The sequence below is a fragment of the Somniosus microcephalus genome, chromosome 19 (genome assembly GCF_052327205.1).
Source record: "Somniosus microcephalus isolate GS21.2 chromosome 19, FLI_Smic_1.0, whole genome shotgun sequence".
Classification (NCBI taxonomy): domain Eukaryota; kingdom Metazoa; phylum Chordata; class Chondrichthyes; order Squaliformes; family Somniosidae; genus Somniosus; species Somniosus microcephalus.
The window spans coordinates 58,409,584-58,428,050 of NC_141005.1; the positions used below are offsets into that span (position 1 = coordinate 58,409,584).

The following is an 18,467-nucleotide window of genomic DNA, read 5'->3' on the forward strand; positions in this document are numbered from 1 at the left end:
ATCAAGAAATAGCAGTTAAGGGATGCCAAACTTAGTCTTTAGATTATAAAAAAGCAAAATACTGCGGATGCTGGAAATTGAAAATAAAAACAGTAAGTGCTAGAAACACACAGCAAGTCAAGCAACATCTGTGGAGAGAGAAATATTGGGTTAATGTTTAGGATGAAGACCTTTCATCAGAACAGGAAGGTGCTGGCAATGAACAGCTTTAAAGCAAGGACAGAGCCAGGGAACAGTGGGCAGGGAAAGAAAAAAAGGGAAAGGAGTATGATACGATGGCCAGCAGGAGAGATGAAATGACAAAAGGGACGATGGGGCAATGGAAAAGAAGCTAATAATGGAACAAACATGGATACAAATGATGGCTCCAGAGGAGGTGTAAATGATTACACAATGTCCAGGAGAAAATGGGAGCGGTGATTAAGATCTAAAGATATTAAACTCAACGGTAAATTCCACACAAGCTTGAGGAACAACACCTCATCTTTCTACAATGCACTTTACAGACTTCCGGCTTAATATTGATGATTACATGATAAAATATTGATGGAACAGTTCATTAAAATGATAGCAAATGCTCACGAAATACAAAAGTATAAATAATCACGAGTAAAAGCGAGGGGCCCCCAGAGTAAAAGCGAGGGGCCCCCAGAGTAAAAGCGAGGGGCCCCCAGAGTAAAAGCGAGGGACCCCCAGAGTAAAAGCGAGGGACTCCCAGAGTAAAAGCGAGGGACTCCCAGAGTAAAAGCGAGGGACTCCCAGAGTAAAAGCGAGGGACTCCCAGAGTAAAAGCGAGGGACTCCCAGAGTAAAAGCGAGGGACTCCCAGAGTAAAAGCGAGGGACTCCCAGAGTAAAAGCGAGGGACTCCCAGAGTAAAAGCGAGGGACTCCCAGAGTAAAAGCGAGGGACCCCACAGAGTAAAAGCGAGGGACCCCACAGAGTAAAAGCGAGGGACCCCACAGAGTAAAAGCGAGGGACCCCACAGAGTAAAAGCGAGGGACCCCACAGAGTAAAAGCGAGGGATCCAGAGTAAAAGCGAGGGATCCAGAGTAAAAGCGAGATTCCCCACAGTAAAAGTGAGATTCCCACAGTAAAAGTGAGATTCCCACCGTAAAAGTGAGAGATTCCCACCGTAAAAGTGAGATTCCCACCGTAAAAGTGAGATTCCCACCGTAAAAGTGAGATTCCCACCGTAAAAGTGAGATTCCCACCGTAAAAGTGAGATTCCCACCGTAAAAGTGAGAGATTCCCACCGTAAAAGTGAGATTCCCACCGTAAAAGTGAGAGATTCCCACCGTAAAAGTGAGAGATTCCCACCGTAAAAGTGAGAGATTCCCACCGTAAAAGTGAGATTCCCACCGTAAAAGTGAGAGATTCCCACCGTAAAAGTGAGAGATTCCCACCGTAAAAGTGAGAGATTCCCACAGTAAAAGTGAGAGATTCCCACCGTAAAAGTGAGAGATTCCCACCGTAAAAGTGAGATTCCCACCGTAAAAGTGAGAGATTCCCACCGTAAAAGTGAGAGATTCCCACCGTAAAAGTGAGAGATTCCCACAGTAAAAGTGAGAGATTCCCACAGTAAAAGTGAGAGATTCTCCACAGTAAAAGTGAGAGATTCCCACCGTAAAAGTGAGAGATTCCCACCGTAAAAGTGAGAGATTCCCACAGTAAAAGTGAGAGATTCCCACAGTAAAAGTGAGAGATTCCCACAGTAAAAGTGAGAGATTCCCACAGTAAAAGTGAGAGATTCCCACAGTAAAAGTGAGAGATTCTCCACAGTAAAAGTGAGAGATTCCCCACAGTAAAAGTGAGGCAGGACTGCTGCTTGTCGTGTTTCAGTCCCGCCTCCATCGACTTGTGGCCAACCCACGCTATTTTCCCTTGATTGACCTTGTTAAGCCTGCCCAGCGGGCTTAGCAGGCCAATTAAGGGGAAGCCGGTTACAGAGAACGTCAGCATATGACGTTTCATCAGTCAAAAATTTTTGACAGATGAATTGTCATAATTTGACAGCTCTGTGAAGCTGTCAAACACTGACATTCTCTGTTGTTTGATGAGTCCTTGTATTCAAGACGTGTCAAACCTATCTGCTGAGCAGAAATCAGATGACTGTTGCATCGGAGAATGTAGCAGCCATCTGTCATCTCTGCCGCGGAGTCTCCGGTTCATCAACTACTGAAGCCTGCAGGAAGAAACAAAGTTAAGTAAACATTTTCTATCACTTTTCACTCACCTCACATACTCACCTCTCCACACTTGCACCCATCACTCATCTCCACAGCGTACTTTTGGACCCCTCCGACCCCCTGCTCGCCTCGGTGACCTTGGCAGGGTTTCCCCGATGTTGGGAAGCCCGCCCCTCAGCTGGAAAAATGGGGACAATCCTCTTAACTGCCTGTTAATCCCCTTCCCGCCTCCAGGAGACGGGACCCGGCGCGGGTAAGCTACCCGTCTCCTGGGAAGATGGCACGAAGGCAGGTTGGGGGCGGGATGGGCACCCGCCCCCAAGATTCTGCCATTTTCCCAGCAGTCCCACCTCCCAAGGGCTGGCAAAATCGCCCCCATAGCTTCAGTTTTGCTGACATTTAACTGGAAGGTTTGGCTTCCTTAATGTGAGCTAGACAGGTGTAGACGGTGGCAAGGGATATAGAGTTGATGGATAGTCAGGGAGTTTTGTCTATGTATATGTGAAAATTGATTCCATGTTTTTATATGATGTTACCAAGTGGTAGAATGTAAATGATGAAGAGGGCCCTTGGAGTTTGGATCCTTGGGGTCTGCAAAAGGTGACCTTGGGGCGGTAGGAGGAGCTATTGAAGGTGAATTAGTACCTATGATGTGACAAGTAAACATGAACCCAGGAGAAAGCAGTGACACAGACGTGGCCTGTGGAGACAGAAGTTCGAGGAGGATGGACTGGTTGATTGTAACAAAGGCAGTGGAGAGGTTGAGGAGGATGAAGTGATACACTGAACCACAGTCACAGGGGATGTTATTAGTAACTTTGACCAACACAGTCTTAGTGTTCTGGGGAGGTGGAAGCTTGATTGCAGAGTTTTGAACAGGAAGATGTGAGAGATGAGATCTTAATTGTGAGGCAACAATATGTTCCAGGAATAAAAACAGAAAATGCTGGAAATATTCAGGTCAGGCAGCATCTGTAGAGAGAGAAACAGAGTTAACGTTTCAGGTTGATGAACTTTTGATACTTATGACTATTGAAAGTAAACACGGGCCTACTTATTTAAAGAGGTTTGCAGCCTGTGATGACACCTTACCCTTAAATGGAGCCTCCCCACCTAGCTATACCTTCCACCACTTGCCCTGCTCAGAATGCCGCGGTGGCGGTGTGGCTCTCATCACCAAATCACACCTTGGTCTGTCCCCCTACTCCGCTGGCACTTTCTCCTCCTTTGAGCATCTCGCCTTATTCCACCCCTCTCACCTCATTTAAAATTCTTGTTCTCTACCGCCCACCCACGTACCATAAAAATTTTATTACCGAGATATCTTCACTGCTTTCCTCCCTCAGCACCGAACGACTTCTCATCTGCAGTGATTTCAACCTCCATCTGAATTCATCATGCTCTCTCTCCTCCGAGTTCACTAGCCTCCTATCCTCCCTTAATCGCTCCCTCCAGGTAAACTCCCCAACCCATATTCACAGCCACCCCCTCGACCTTGCCATCTTTCGTGTCAATTGCAGACAAGGCCATCTCTGACCACTTCCTCGTATCGCTCTCCAGCACTGTCCCCCCACCACCCCCCCCAACTTCTGTGTCGCCCCAACTCTCCCCCAACTGCACTTACGGAATCCCAACTCTCCAGCCTTTGGCCCTCCATTCACCATGACATTTCTGCAGCTACCGATCTGCTCAACTACCACCCTCACTACCACCTTTGATACCCTAGTCCATTAAAACAATTACTCTCTTGCACCCTGGCCATTCCCCCGGTACGGGTCTCATCTTCGCTCCCTTAAGTCCAAGGGATGCAGACTTGAACGTATATGGCGGACAACTGGTTTAGCCATTCACCGCCAGATCTGGCTGGACCACAAAGCATTATCGGGTCCTGCTCTCGTCTGCCAAAATTGCTCACTATTCCAGAACCATTCTGGAATGCAAAGATAAACCCCAGCTTCTATTCTCCACTGCCAACGGTCTTCTTAAACCCCTCTCCCCGAATCCTCCACCCTCACCTCCGACAAGTGTGAGGAGCTCATGGACTTCTTTGTCTCTAAGATGGAGTCCATCCGTTCAGCTGCCTGTCACTTCCCTTCCTTCCCCTAGCCCACCGGGCTATCAAGCGGCACTTACTCACCAATAACCTGCTCACTGATGCCCAGTTTGGGTTCCGCCAAGACCACTTGACTCCCGACCTCATTACAGCCTTGGTCCAAACATGGACAAAGGAGCTGAATTACAGAAGTGAGGTGAGAATGACTGCCCTTGGCATCAAAGCAGCATTTGACCGAGTGTGGCATCAAGGAGTCCTAGTAAAACTGAAGGCAATGGGAATCGGGTGAAAACTCTCCACTGGCTGGAGTCATACCTAGCACAAAGATGGTTGTAGTGGTTGAAGGTCAATCATCACAGCACCAGGACATCGCTGCAGGAGTTCCTCATGACAGTGTCCTAGGCCCAACCATCTTCAACTGCTTCATCAACGACCATCCCTCCAACATAAGGTCAGAAATGGGGATGTTCGCTGATGACTGCACAGTGTTCAGCGCCATTCACAACTCCTCAGATAATGAAGCAGTCCATGCCCGCATGCAAGAAGACCTGGACGACGTTCAGGCTTGGGGTAATATTCTCGCCACAGAAGTGCCAGGCAATGACCATCTCCAACAAGTCAGAGTCTAACCACCGCCCCTTGACATTCAACAGCATTACCTTCGCCGAATCCCCCACCATCAACATCCTGGGGGGGTCACCATTGACCAGAAACTTAACTGGACCAGCCACATAAATACTGTGGCAACAAGAGCAGGTCAGAGGCTAGGTATTCTGCAGCGAGTTTCTCACCTCCTGACTCCCCAAAGCCTTGCCACCATCTACAAGGCACTAGTCAGGAGTGTGATGGAATACTCTCCACTTGCCTGGATGAGTGCAGCTCGAGCAACACTCAAGAAGCTTGGCACCATCTAGGACAGAGCAGCCCGCTTGATTGGCACCCCATCCACCACCTTAAATATTCACTCCCTCCACCACCGGCGCACCGTGGTTGCAGTGTGTACCATCTGCAAGATGCACTGCAGCAACTCGCCAAGGCTTCTTTGGCAGCACCTCCCAAACCTGCAACCTCCTCCACCTAGAAGGACAAGGGCAGCAGGCGCATGGGAACACCACCACCTCCAAGTCACACATCTTCCTGACTTGGAAATATATTGCGATCCTTCATCGTCAAAATCCTGGAACTCCCTACCTAACAGCACTGTGGGAATACCTTCACCACATGGCCTTGCCAGCGACGCCCACATCCCATAAACGAATTAAAAAAAACTTCCTCTAAGGTCCCCCCCTGCCCTAGCCCTGAACTCGCATCTTTCTCCAGTTTCTCTCCGATCTCCCCTCATGACCTCTCCGCGCCACGCTCATCTTGTCTGAGACCCACTTCCTGCTCCCTCGACCCTATTCCCACCAAACTGCTGACCACCCAACTTCCTTTTCTGGCTCCCATGTTAGCTGACATTGTTAACGGTTCTCTCTCCTCAGGTACTGTCCCCCTATCCCTCAAATCTGCCATCATCACCCCTCTCCTCAAAAAACCAAACCTTGACCCCTCCATCCTTGCAAACTACCGCCCCATCTCCAACCTCCCTTTCCTCTCCAAAGTCCTTGAACATGTTGTCACCTCCCAAATCCGTGCCCATCTTTTCCGCAATTCCATGTTTGAATTCCCTCCAATCAGGTTTCTGCCCTTGCTATAGCACCAAAATGGCTCTCATCAAAATCACAAATTACATCCTTTGTGACTGCAACAAAGGTAAACTATCCCTCCTCGTCCTTCTTGACTTGTCTGCAGCCTTTGACCACTCCATCCTTCTCCAACGCCTCTCCACTGTCGTCCAGCTAGGTGGGACTGCACTCGCCTGGTTCTATTCTTATCTAATCGTAGCCAGAGAATCACCTGCAACAGCTTCTCTTCCTACTCCCACATCGTTACCTCTGGTGTCCCCCAAGGATCTATCCTTGGCCCCCTTATATTTCTCATCTACATGTTGCCCCTTGACGACATCATCTGAAAACACAGCATCAGTTTCCACATATACGCTGGCGACACCCAGCTCTACCTCACTACCACTTCTCTCGACCCCTCCACGGTCTCTAAACTGTCAGACTGCTTGTCCAACATCCAGTTCTGGATGAGCAGAAATTTTCTTCAATTAAAAATTGGGAAGATCTAAGCAATTGTTTTCGGTCCCCGCCACAAACTCCGTTCCCTAGCAACTGACTTCATCCCGCTCAACAGTCTGAGGCTGAACCACACTATTTGCAACCTTGGTGTCACATTTGACCCTGAAATGAGCTTCCGACCACATATCCACAGCATTAACTAAGACCGCCTATTTCCACCTCCGTAGCATCGCCTTTCTCCGCCCTTGCCTCAACTCATCCGCTGCTGAAACATCATCCTTGCCTTTGTTACCTCTAGACTTGACTATTCCAACGCACTCCTGGCTGGCCTCCCAAATTCTACTCTACGTAAACTTGGTCATCCAAAACTCAGCTGCCCGTGTCCTAACTCGCACCAAGTCCCATTCACCCATCACCCCGTGCTCGCTGACCTACATTGGCTCCCGGTTAAGCAACGCCTCGATTTCAAAATTCTCATCTCTGTTTTCAAAACCCTCCATGGCCTCGCCCCTCCCTATCTCTGTAATCGCCTTCAGCCCCACAACCACTGCCCAAGATATCTTCATTTCTCTAATTCTGCCCTCTTGAGCATCCCTGATTATAATCGCTCAACCATTGGTGGCCGTGCCTTCTGTTGCCTAGGCCCCAAGTTCTAGAATTCCCTGCCTAAACCTCTCCGCCTCTTTCCTCCTTTAAGACTCTCCTTAAAACTTACCTCTTTGACCAAGCTTTTGGTCACCGGCCCTAATTTCTCCTTATGCGGCTCGGTGTCAAATTTTTTGTCTTATAATACTCCTGTGAAGCACCTTGGGACGCTTTACTATGTTAAAGGCACTATATAAAAAAGGGAAAGACTTGCATTTATATAGCGCATTTGACGACCACCGGACAGCCCAAAGCGCTTTAGTCAATGAGTACTTTTTGAAGTGCAGTCACTGTTGTAATGTAGGAATTGCGGCAGCCAATTTGCACACAGCAAGCTCCCACAAACAGCAACGGGATAATGACCAAATAACTGCGTTTTAGTGACGTTGGCCAGGACAGCAGGGAGAACTCCCCTGCTCTTCTTCGAAATAGCACCATGGGGTCTTTAACGTTCACCTGAGGGGGCAGGCGGGGGTCTCGGTTTAACGTCTCTCATCCGAAAGACGGCACACTCCGACAGTGCAGCACGCCCTCGGCACTGCACTGGAGCATCAACCTAGATTTGTTTTTGTGCTCAAGCCCTGGAGTGAGAGTTGAACCTACAACCTTCATGACTCAGAGGCGAAGGATGACACCCACCACCCCATTATAAGGACGAGTTGTTGGTGTGGCACTTGTGCGGAGAACACAAGGCTGGCTGGACAGGTCCCGGAGCTCACAGTCCAACCACCACCGCGCACGGCTGCCCGCCCGCCTTCCATTCATTGGCTCCCGCTCCCACACTGCACCGCGACTAGTGTGCGTTGGATCTCTCTGGTTGGTTAGTCGCGATCGACCCATTTTACACAAATGGGGGGGGGGGGGGGGGGAATTACAAACCATATTTTACAAAGTTAAGCACAATGCAAATTCCAGTGACTATGCAAGAAAAAAAAATGCGCCTCAGATCACTTTCAGATGTGTTTTCTAAACAAGCCATCGTTAGCGAAAAAAATTCTAAGAAAAGCGTGGACAAAATCCTCCACCTCTCCCCATTGCAGCAATTGGACCAGTGAACCTACTTCCGCATTCGGTTGGCACTTGCCAACGGACCAGGCTTGCGCTCCCATGCAACCTAACTTGGCTAGTTGAAGACCCGCCTCCGACGTGCTGGTTGGCCGCACCTCCCTGGTTAAAACAAGCAGTCGCCCTCTGAACCCCACGTCCTATTGCTCGAATGGCTTGTCAATCAGTAAGACGCTGAGTACGTTCGTTTCCATCAGGTTAGGTTGAGCCCCGCCTTTTTCCCCTCAGCGCTCTCCAACCTGCAAAAAAAAGATATTTTTTTTCCTCTTGCAGCTTTATCAGGAGGGGGTGGGGATAAATGTAAAAAAGTGTTTTAAACTGTAAGTGGATTTTATTTGGGTTTTTTTTTGGATGGTGGAGGCCGTGCCGCGATAGTTCGGTTTATTTTGAGCAGCCACAGCGCCGGAGCCAGCGAGTGTGAGATGAGGAGAGGGAAGCCCTGCACTCGCAGCACGCACTGCCTCTGGTTGCTAACGGCGGCCTTGGTGACGGCACGCTGCTACTGCGGTGCGAGCGGCCAGGCCGACAAGGTGATATGGGCCATCAACGCCGGCGGCGAGGCTCACACCGACGTCCACGGCATCCACTTCAAGAGGGACCCGCTGGAAGGCAAAATAGGCAGGGGTAAGCCACGGGGGATGGGAGGAGGAGGGGGCTGGGGGAGACAAGTACTTTATTGCATTTATATAATTGGTGATCTCGAATGTGTGTTTCATTCACTTTATAAACAGTGCTCAAAATGCTGGCGGTGTCTGGGGTGAAGCTGTGAATTTGCAATAAAAAAAAGAGCCAGAAATAAAACTTTCCCCAAGTGCCTATTTGTGCTTGTCAAAGTGAGGGATGACATTACCGAGGACTAGGGGGGAAGGCAACTTCCATTTGCACAGATGGGTGGCCAATAACTTTTTTTTCTCACTGACTGCTGGAGCACATGTTGGTTGTCTAAATGTAATGTTAATCAGGGTACATGGATGTCCTGCTCTTAACCCCCCCCCCCCCCCCCCAAGTGTGATCAAGTAATCAAAGTGTGTGATTTTTGTCTTTTACAAAAACCCTGGATGCCATATGACTACTTTTTTTAAATATTGAACGCGAGCACATTAGCAGCAGCTATAGAAGAACCTCTGTGTTGCATCTGACCTGATCTAATCACTTGATGCTATAAGAGTACAGATGTGGGAAAATGTGCAATAAGCTTTATTATATACAACTACTAAATAGTGGGAAAGATATGGAGTAGCAAATTTGCAGAGAAATTACAGAGGTGTGCAAGAACTATAGAGTAGTAATAATTGTAATAAACCAGCAGGTTTCGAAACAGCTACCCCCATGCCATAAGACTCATGAATGTATAATTTATTATTATTTATGACTTTATTACTGTATTTCTATTTAGTATTTTTATCATTGTTATGCCATATTTATTCCACTGTTGGGAGGACTCGTAAAAATCAACATTTCATTGTGCAGTACACACGTCTGCTGCATATATGACATAAAATTGAATTGAATTGAAATTGGGGACTTCAACTATCCTAATATAGACTGGGATCATAATAGTGTTAAGGGCAGAGAAGGGGAAGAATTTCTGAAATATGTTCAGGAGCAGTTTCTTGATCAGGTATGTTTCTGGCCCGATGAGGGAGGAGGCATTGTTGGATCTTGTTCTGGGGAATGAGGTAGGTCAAGTGGAGCAAGTGTCAGTCGGTGAACATTTAGGGAACAGTGATCATAGTATCATAAGGTTTAGATTAGCTATGGAAAAGGACAGGGAACAATCTAGAGTAAAAATGTTTAACTGGGGGAAGGCCAATTTCAGTGGGATGAGAATGGATCTGGCCTGGGTAAACGGGAATCAAAGATTGGCAGGAAAAACTGTAATGGGACAATGGGCTGCCTTTAAAGAGGAAATAGTTGAGGTTCAGTTGAAGTACATTACCACTAGGGGGAAAGGCAGGGCAACTAAGGTCAGGGCTCCCTGGATGACGAAAGAGGAAATAAGAGGGGCAATGAGAATAGAATGGCAGCCAACATAAAAGGCAATCCAAAAGTCTTCTATAGGCATATAAATAGTAAAAGGGTAGTAAGAGGAAGGGTGGGGGTGGGGCTGATTCAGGACCAAAGAGGAGACCTATGCATGGGTATGGCTGAGGTACTAAACAAGTACTTTGCATCTGTCTTCACTAAGGAAGAGGATGTTGCCATAGCTATAGTAAAGAACGAGGTAGTGGAGATACTTGATAGGATAATAAAAATTGATAAAGCGGAGGCATTGGAAAGGCTGGCTGTACTTAAAGTAGATAAATCACCAGGAGCAGATGGGATGCATCCTAGGATGCTGAGGGAATTGAGGGAGGAACTCGTGGAGGTACTGGCTATAATATTCCAATCCTCCTTAGATATGGGGGTGATGCTGGAGGACTGGAGAATTGCAAATGTTACACCATTGTTCAAGAAAGGGTGTAAAGATAAACCCAGCAACTACAAGCCAGTCAGTTGGACCTCGGTAGTAGGGAAGCTTTTAGAAACAGTAATCGGGGACAAAATTAACAGTCACTTGGACAAGTGTGGATTAATTAAGAAAAGCCAGCACAGATTTGTTAAAGGCAAATTGTGTTTAACTAACTTAATTGAGTTTTTTGGTGAGGCAACAGAGGGTTGATGAGAGTAATGCAGTTGACGTGGTATACATGGATTTCTAAAAGGCGTTTGACAAAGTGCCACATAATAAGCTTGCCAGCAAAGTTGAAGCCCATGGAATAAAAGGGACAGTGGCAGCATCGATATGGAATTGGCTAAGTGATAGGAAACAGAGTAGCGGTGAACGGTTGTTTTTCGGATTAGAGGAAGATATACAGTGGTATTCCCCAGGGTTTGGTTCTAGGACCACTGCTTTTCTTGATATATATATCAATGACTTGGACGTGGGTGTACAGGGCACAATTTCAAAATTTGCAGATGACACAAAACTTGGTAGTATAGTGATCAGCGAGGAGGAGAGTGATGGACTTCAGGAAGACTTAGACAGGCTGGTGAAATGGGCGGACACGTGGCAATTACATTGATAGACTGGAGAAGCTGGGGTTGTTCTCCTTGGAGCAGAGAAGGTTGAGAGGAGATTTGATGGAGGTGCTCAAAATCATGAGGGGTCTGGACAGAGTAGATAGAGGGAAACTGTTCCCATTGGTAGAAGGGTCGAGAACCAGAGGACACAGATTTAAGGTGATTGGCAAAAGAACTAAAGGTGATGTAAGAAAAAACATTTTTACGCAGCGAGTGGTTAAGATCTGGAATGCACTGCCTGAAAGGGTGATGGAGGAGGATTCAATCATGGCTTTCAAAAGGGAGTTGGATAAGTATCGGAAGGAAATAAATTTGCAGGGCTACGCGGAAAGGGTGGGGAGTGGGACTAGCTGAAGTGTTCTTGCAGAGAGCCGGCATGGGTTCGACGGGCCGAATGGCCGCCTTCCGTGCTGTAACCATTCTATGATTCTATTCTATGATTCTTTGATTTATATGGATAACTAACTGTCACAGCTCACCAAAATAACAACAGAAAACGCTGGGAAAAACTCAGCAGGCCAGGCAACATCTGTGGAGAGAGAAACAGAGTTAATGTTTCAGGTCAAAACCCTTCTTCAACTTGCTCACCAAGTTATTTGTCTTAACTCAATTGTGGAAAATTCCTACAAGATAGATAGATGTTCTGTAGTGTGCCATTCCCTTCTCCCTGTCAAGTGTGGCATTCCTGAATGGAATGTCGGCAGGTGACTTGCTCCCACACCTGTGGCATTTTACCACCTGCCGATAAGCATTGCGCAAGAGGAGAAGATTAATTTGCCTTGGAATCCATTTTTCTTCCTCGTGTGAGGAATGGTGCCTCCTCCACAGGAGATCAGGAACTTGTAGTGAAGGTGAATGATGTGAAGTCAGTGCTTCACAGTACACTAGTGTTTGTCTGATTGACTTGCACATATAATTACAAATCTTCATAGCTTCCTACTCATTTGAGCTTGATCTGGGCCTTAAATTCATGAAATGGTCAGTACCAGAACACAATTTGTACTGCGTTAACTGATCTCAGCTATGGTATTGCTACAATTGGCCTTTGGGCCTTGGGTGTAAGGGGAGACAAGCCTGGGCTCCTGATACTGGTCACTACAGTGACCAATGGCTGGAATGTGTTTGTGTCTGTGGGTATTATGGTGATAACAGGATTTTTGTTTCTCTCTCACACCTGGCAGCTATCTTTTGCCCTGCCAGTACACTTTACACCTAATCACAGCCTATTACCATCTCGTCTAGCTTCTAATCTCTTTTACTTCTTTTGGTTCTTTTATTCTTTTGTCCGATCGCAGCCCTGCCTTCGATCTAGTTCCTTTTCTCTCCAGTTTTGAAGAAGGGTCAAACCCGAAACGTCAACTCAAATTTCTCTCCACGGATGTTGCCTGACTTGCTGAGTTTTTCCAGCATTTTCTGTTGTTATTTCGGATTTCCAACATCTGCAGTATTTTGCTATCCTATTAGACTCTGCTCTGGTTGAGTAGCTTGCCAACATTTGCTGCCTAGGACAATAAGTAAAGATTAGACGCTTGAGTGAGAAAGTCGCACCTGTGGATCCAAATCCAGTATGAGTTAATACCTTGTAGGAGAGAATTGGGGGTGGGGGGGGGGGGGGAATATGCTGCTTCATTATTGGCTTAGTAGTAAATTGCAAACATTTGGCAACGGATGACATTGAGTAAATAAGTTATGTATTGTCAGATCAGGAAGAGGACATGGCTTTCACTTACCTTTTCTGAGCATATGAAGCAGGTAAAATGTGTGTCAAACAAGACATCTGCTACTGTAACATCTTTGGAAAGGTTAACATGAGGAAATTGCATAGAGGTGAGATTGTACTGTGAAGAAGGACTGTATTAAAGGCCTCATTATTTGGATATTGATGGGACATTACATTTGTTTTTCAATGAAGAATTTTCTGTCACTGTTATAATGCTCTCTGGAATAATAGGCGTCTCCTCATCTCACACGGGTGGCCAAAGGGAAAAGATGGGTAATTAATTAACAATTCCATCTGTTTGCACATTGGTTTGCAGAGATTTAAATGTGAGTTTTAAGGAGATAATATCGGCAGAAAATGAAACTTTTTAATTTGTGATGCAAGTGTTTGATGCCAAGGCTTATCCAAATAAAATAAGTTGATTTGACATTAACTGACTGTTCTCTTTTCCCCTCTAATTTCTGACCCACTTTATTGGTGGCTGTTGATATAGTGCTTCTGGCCAAGCATATGTCTACTTAGCTTGAAGTTGACGTGGTGACGACAGCTTTTCTTTGAGGTTATGGAGCATGCTCCATTTTCGGAATGTTTAGACTATCCTTCTTTGAAAAGAAAACAAACCATGTTCTTCTCGCGGACAGTTAATTTGGAATGGCCCAAAATATTTGTCTCTAATAAAGAAATAGTATTTTCTTCAAAGATAACAATGTGGAATAGCATTGCATGGGAACTGAACTGCAGGTGCTCTGCAGCCAAGCTCCTGGTGGAAATGTCCTTGATAAAATCGAACCTAATTATTTTAGAGTGTTTGGGCCATTCAAGGCATTACTGCTATATATTGATGATCTGTTGTATTTTGTTGTTGTCTTGTCGCAAAGTTTATGTATTTTTTGCGTTTGTGTGAGGGATGTTTGTGCTGGATAATGGAACAATTTTCCATTTCAGGTAATGAGTATCCACATCAAGTTGTCTTGGGTCAGATATGACGCATCCAGCTGAAGAGTAAAGATCCATCTGCCCTGCTTAACCCCAATCTCAAAAGATTCCCAATTAGTGCACGAGTGCAACATTTCCCATTTACCACACCGACCATCTCTGAATGAAATTGCTAATTCGGGTACTTTTGGGCTGAAGGCCCACGCCCATTATGAGCTTGGCTGAGATGAACCCAACTTAATTTCAGATTAAATCCCTAGGGTAGAGAAGGCTTTTATCCCATTATCAGCACTGGATTTGAACATCCTAGAGGTGCCAGGAAAGTGTTACAGTACACTCCTCAACCTAGTCTCCCTCGCAGTATTTACATTTGGTCCAGGCAGCTGGTATCTGCCACCTATGTTATATTTAGATCAAGTTAGGATCTCCACTACATATCAAACCTCTCCAGTGACTATGAACAGAATTTTGGAATAGTCCTGGGAATGGAAAAAATGATTAAATCGCCCTCATTACTGTACAATAAAGATACAATTTTTTTCTCATTTTGCACAATAAGTACAGCTGTCTCAAAACAAAAGTAACTCTAAAGAGGATACACCAATTGGAATTTGTATGTACAGAGCTGCAGCTGTTTGTGACCAGAACATGTTGCATTTTACTTTCAAAAATTCTCTTGCAAATTTGGTTTTCAGTATTTGAAAAAAACTGCATTGAGTAGACAATTCTCTGATACGCCAAGAGTTGAATATTGCCTGTCAATTCTATTATCAATCATAATAACGGTATGCTATCTCCCTGTAAGATATAGAATAAAATTCAATAACTTGTCAGTTCAACTCACATAGCTCAATTGTCAGAACCTGCTGTCCAATTGGTGAAATTAAAAGCCATTCCCATAATATCAGCTATATATTTTGTTATACAAATAGTATCTTGGGAGCCCACCTAATGGTTCACAGATAAAGGGACCGCACAGTCTGAGTCATACAGACTTGAATCCTGGTTTAAGGCCCAGGTTCAATCCTTGGTGTGTGAGTTAGCTGATTTCAGCTGGTGCAGTGATTGGCCTCCGAGCGCTTAGATTAGCGAACTGAAAAATTAGCCAGGGTTCCCGGATTGCAGGCACTTGTTGGAAATGTGTGTTTTGGGTGAAGACAGAATCGGACTCTACTGTGATGCCTCCTTTGGGCAAAGAACTTGTGACACTGACTGTCAGGGCAATACTGGCCACTTGGGCAAGGTACCAGATGTCACCTGCAGCCTATGGAACTGTACTGCAGTTAATCTCTTGAGGAAAACTGGATTAGTGTAGTGTCTGGCAAGAACTGAACATATGGCATGAGTTTCAATTTTCATACTGTCTTAACTTTGCAAACAGGAATGTAATACATTGGATAACGTTCTAGAAATAACACATGAAATGGAACCTGAACTGATTCCATATTTTCACTAGGCTTTATTTTTTTAGCATGTTGCTATCAATGCACTGAGTGGAAGTAGTACTTTAGCAAAAACACTTCCATGTTGTACTATGCTTCTTGCATAATTTTAATTCATCCCCTCCAATTGTTCCCACCACAATTGCTAACGCCAGTGACCGACCGGAAATCAAGGGGTACCTAACCTGACCGATTTGCTGGGTGTTTTTCCACAGTTCAAGTGACAGTACAAAGATCTCACGCCCACCATTATTTCTTCCGGCAAATGGGTCAGTAACCAGAGGTGAAAGATTTAAAAGAATTAGAGAGGAAATTAGGAGACATTTTTCAGAGGGTTGTTGGGATCTGGAATGCACTACCTCAAAGGGTGGTGGGATCTGGAATGCACTACCTCAAAGGGTGGTGGGATCCGATTCCATAGGACCTTTTAAAAGACAATTGGACATACACTTGAAGAGAACTAATTTGCAGGGTTATGGGGGGGAAAAGCTGGTGTGTGAGACTAAATTGGACAGTTCTTTCAAAGAGCCGGCACAGGTATGACGGGCCAAATGGCCTCCCTCTGTGCTGTAAGATGCTATGGTTATATTTATTAAAATCCTAGTGAAAAGCTGTCTACATGCAGCTATGTGAAAATTTCACGGCTAGCTATTACACTTTACTGAAATCCTGCCAATGGCCATGCATTTATCAGTTTATAACCCATAATAATCCCATCACATGCTTCTTGTTAGTTACTAGGTGAGTATGGCACGTCTCACTGATTTTTGAATTGTCCGCAGTCACACTGAAAATGTTCGAAATCCATCAATTACACACCATTTTTATGTGTTTTGCAGACTTGTGCTCTATCCTTTTTTTAAAGTGTGAAAATTAGGCACTTGCACTGAAATCATGCAGTGAAGCACAAAGAACTGATTCGTAGCATCTAACAACTCCTTTTTGTGTGGGTGAGGAGGAGGGTGTTGATGTTGAGTCAACCGTGCCTAATTAATCTCACTGACATTCATTTTGGGATTCTGGCAGATCTTCCTTGTTCTTCATCTTATAATTGTCAGAACCTCAAATGCTGGAGACACCGATTGCTGTTTCTTGTCGTAAATTCTCCACACATACCCCCTTCTCCTTTACTTGGAGGATAACAAGTTAAGAACTGTTTTATGCTTCCGTACATATCTTTAAATCCATCTATTCAACATTAGAACAAAAAAAATGCTTGTGGGTGTTACGCATCACAACCTCTATGTCTGAAACGGGAACCAGTAATGCGACTGTCAAAACCTGCTCCACAAGTTTGAAAGTTAATTGGTTTGAATGGATTTAATTTTATGACCTCCACCTCCCCATCTCGTCCTAGCAAAAGACTTCCATCGCTGTGTCAACTTTTCAAATGGTTAAGGTCCATTGCCGGACGTTTGAGTGAATTCTACATTGTTTTAACGTGAGAATGTCGTCTTAAGATTTCAGCACTTGCATATTAGGGCTTTATATTAAACACAGTTCTCTTTGTTAGTTCCAAGTAACTCAAAATAAAGATATAAACACGAAGATAACCTTTTTTATGTAAATGAAAAGCACTTGTTCCACTTAGGTTTGGTCTCCCCCCTCCCCCTATCTTCAGCCACCTCACACATGAGCTTTAAATGGGGCCACTTAGTGCTCAGGAGAAGGGATCCCAGTGGACAAGCAGAGGCAAATTTTAATGCCCTTCTCACTGCTTCAGCAGAAATCAGGGAACAAACCTTGTACTCTCCTGTCTTTTTATTATGAGTTAGTACTGCATTGTGTGTTGCATTTGCCTACAGAACCATTAGGGAGTTGCCACAAGTTGGCAATTATAGTTGTGAAAATCAAGCTCCCTTTGTACACTAAGAAATCGATGATGGATGAATTGGGCAATTGTGATGGGTGTACTAGTTAGTTAATGGTTTAATGGGTTATTTCTGAAAGGTGTACCTAGTAGTTTATCTCCCGTTGACTATTAGGTGTGTGGCAAGCATATTAAAATGTAATCGCTGCAGTAGAAGCTCTAGGGCTGCAATGAATATTTGGATGTTCAAATATTCATTTGTGTGAGGAAGTATTTCAATAACATTGCCTCTGAATGTTTTATCTCTTGGCTTTGATCCAGACTCGGCTCCATATAAATTCTGTAGAGGATACACATCGGGGACCGGTGGTTTACCGAAAGTGGAGTGGCGCCGGTTGCACAGGCATGACTGAGGTATGGCGGCTGCAACACGAGTGGTTTATTTTCTGTAAACCACATTGTCCCCAGTGTGTATTCTGTTTATGCAAAATGTACAGTGCACGTTTATACATGTTTATTCGGTGTTTGAACTTTTATTGTGGATTTAAGCAGGGTTAGTTATTTTTCTTCTCTTCTATCCCTGAAGGTGCTGACTCATATTGGGGTATGGTTCCACGTGTGCTGGCTGCCCTCTGGGTACCTGAGCCAAGTGGCTATTATTCATGTGCGAGCCCAGACAGCGAAGGCAGATTCTTCTGTTCTGTGCCTGGGCCCGTTGGATCACCCGGCTACAGCAAATAGTGGAAAATCGGTGGGGGGAGAATCGCATATCGATGAGGGAGCCTGTCCAATTTAAATCCATTAACTTGAACGGATGGAAAATCGGTTGGGCTCCCTCTCGGGCAGGCAATCCTACCCGCCTGATTTTCCTCTACTGCTTCACTCAGGTGATCCAATACACCCAGGCAGAGGAAAATCTGCCCGCTCAGTAACTGACTCATCACAGATAACAAACACCTGAAATTGACCATCTGGAACCTTAAAGAAAAAAATGCAATGTTGCAGAACATTGTGTCACAGCTCATGTTGCACTGCACCTAGAACACTAGGAAAATGCCTGAAAATAGCAACAGGCCAAATACAATTACTCTTGGCTTAGCTCCATCAACGGTGGCAGCCCTGTGGAACCATAAAGCAGCACCATGTACAAAATGCATGCCATATAACAATGTTGACAACAGCACTTGCACTCCATCGTTCTTCAATTGTAAATATTTGGTTTTGATAAAACCCTGTCTTTTGAAAAGTATGTTTATTACAGCTCTAACGTTGAGAGAACACAAAGGGCTGTTCTGGTGTTTTGCAAAGCACTATAATTTTAATGTTGTGACATTTTACAACCCAGTTGCGTCTAAATTGTAAATGGGGGAGGATATCTGTCTTGGCCTGCCTCCTTCCCAATTTAGTAACTGCAGCATAGTAT

The 18,467-nt window shown here is 45.2% G+C and overlaps 1 protein-coding gene across 4 annotated transcripts in view; it reads left to right on the forward strand.

The window, feature by feature from the left end:
• The first annotated feature begins 8,086 nt into the window (after positions 1-8,086).
• The window catches only part of mlec (malectin), a 72,272-nt gene continuing 61,891 nt past the window's right edge, over positions 8,087-18,467 (forward strand). The window contains exons 1-2 of one of the 4 annotated variants that reach the window (XM_085961839.1): positions 8,087-8,270; positions 17,366-17,458. Coding sequence is in view for 1 of the 4 variants with exons in the window: in XM_085961837.1 (XP_085817963.1) it covers positions 8,496-8,697 (202 nt within the window). In the remaining 3 variants the exon portion in view is untranslated. Of the gene's footprint in view, positions 8,698-17,365; positions 17,459-18,467 lie in introns of all 4 variants that reach the window. The other 3 variants (XM_085961838.1, XM_085961840.1, XM_085961837.1) reach the window with 3 other exon arrangements.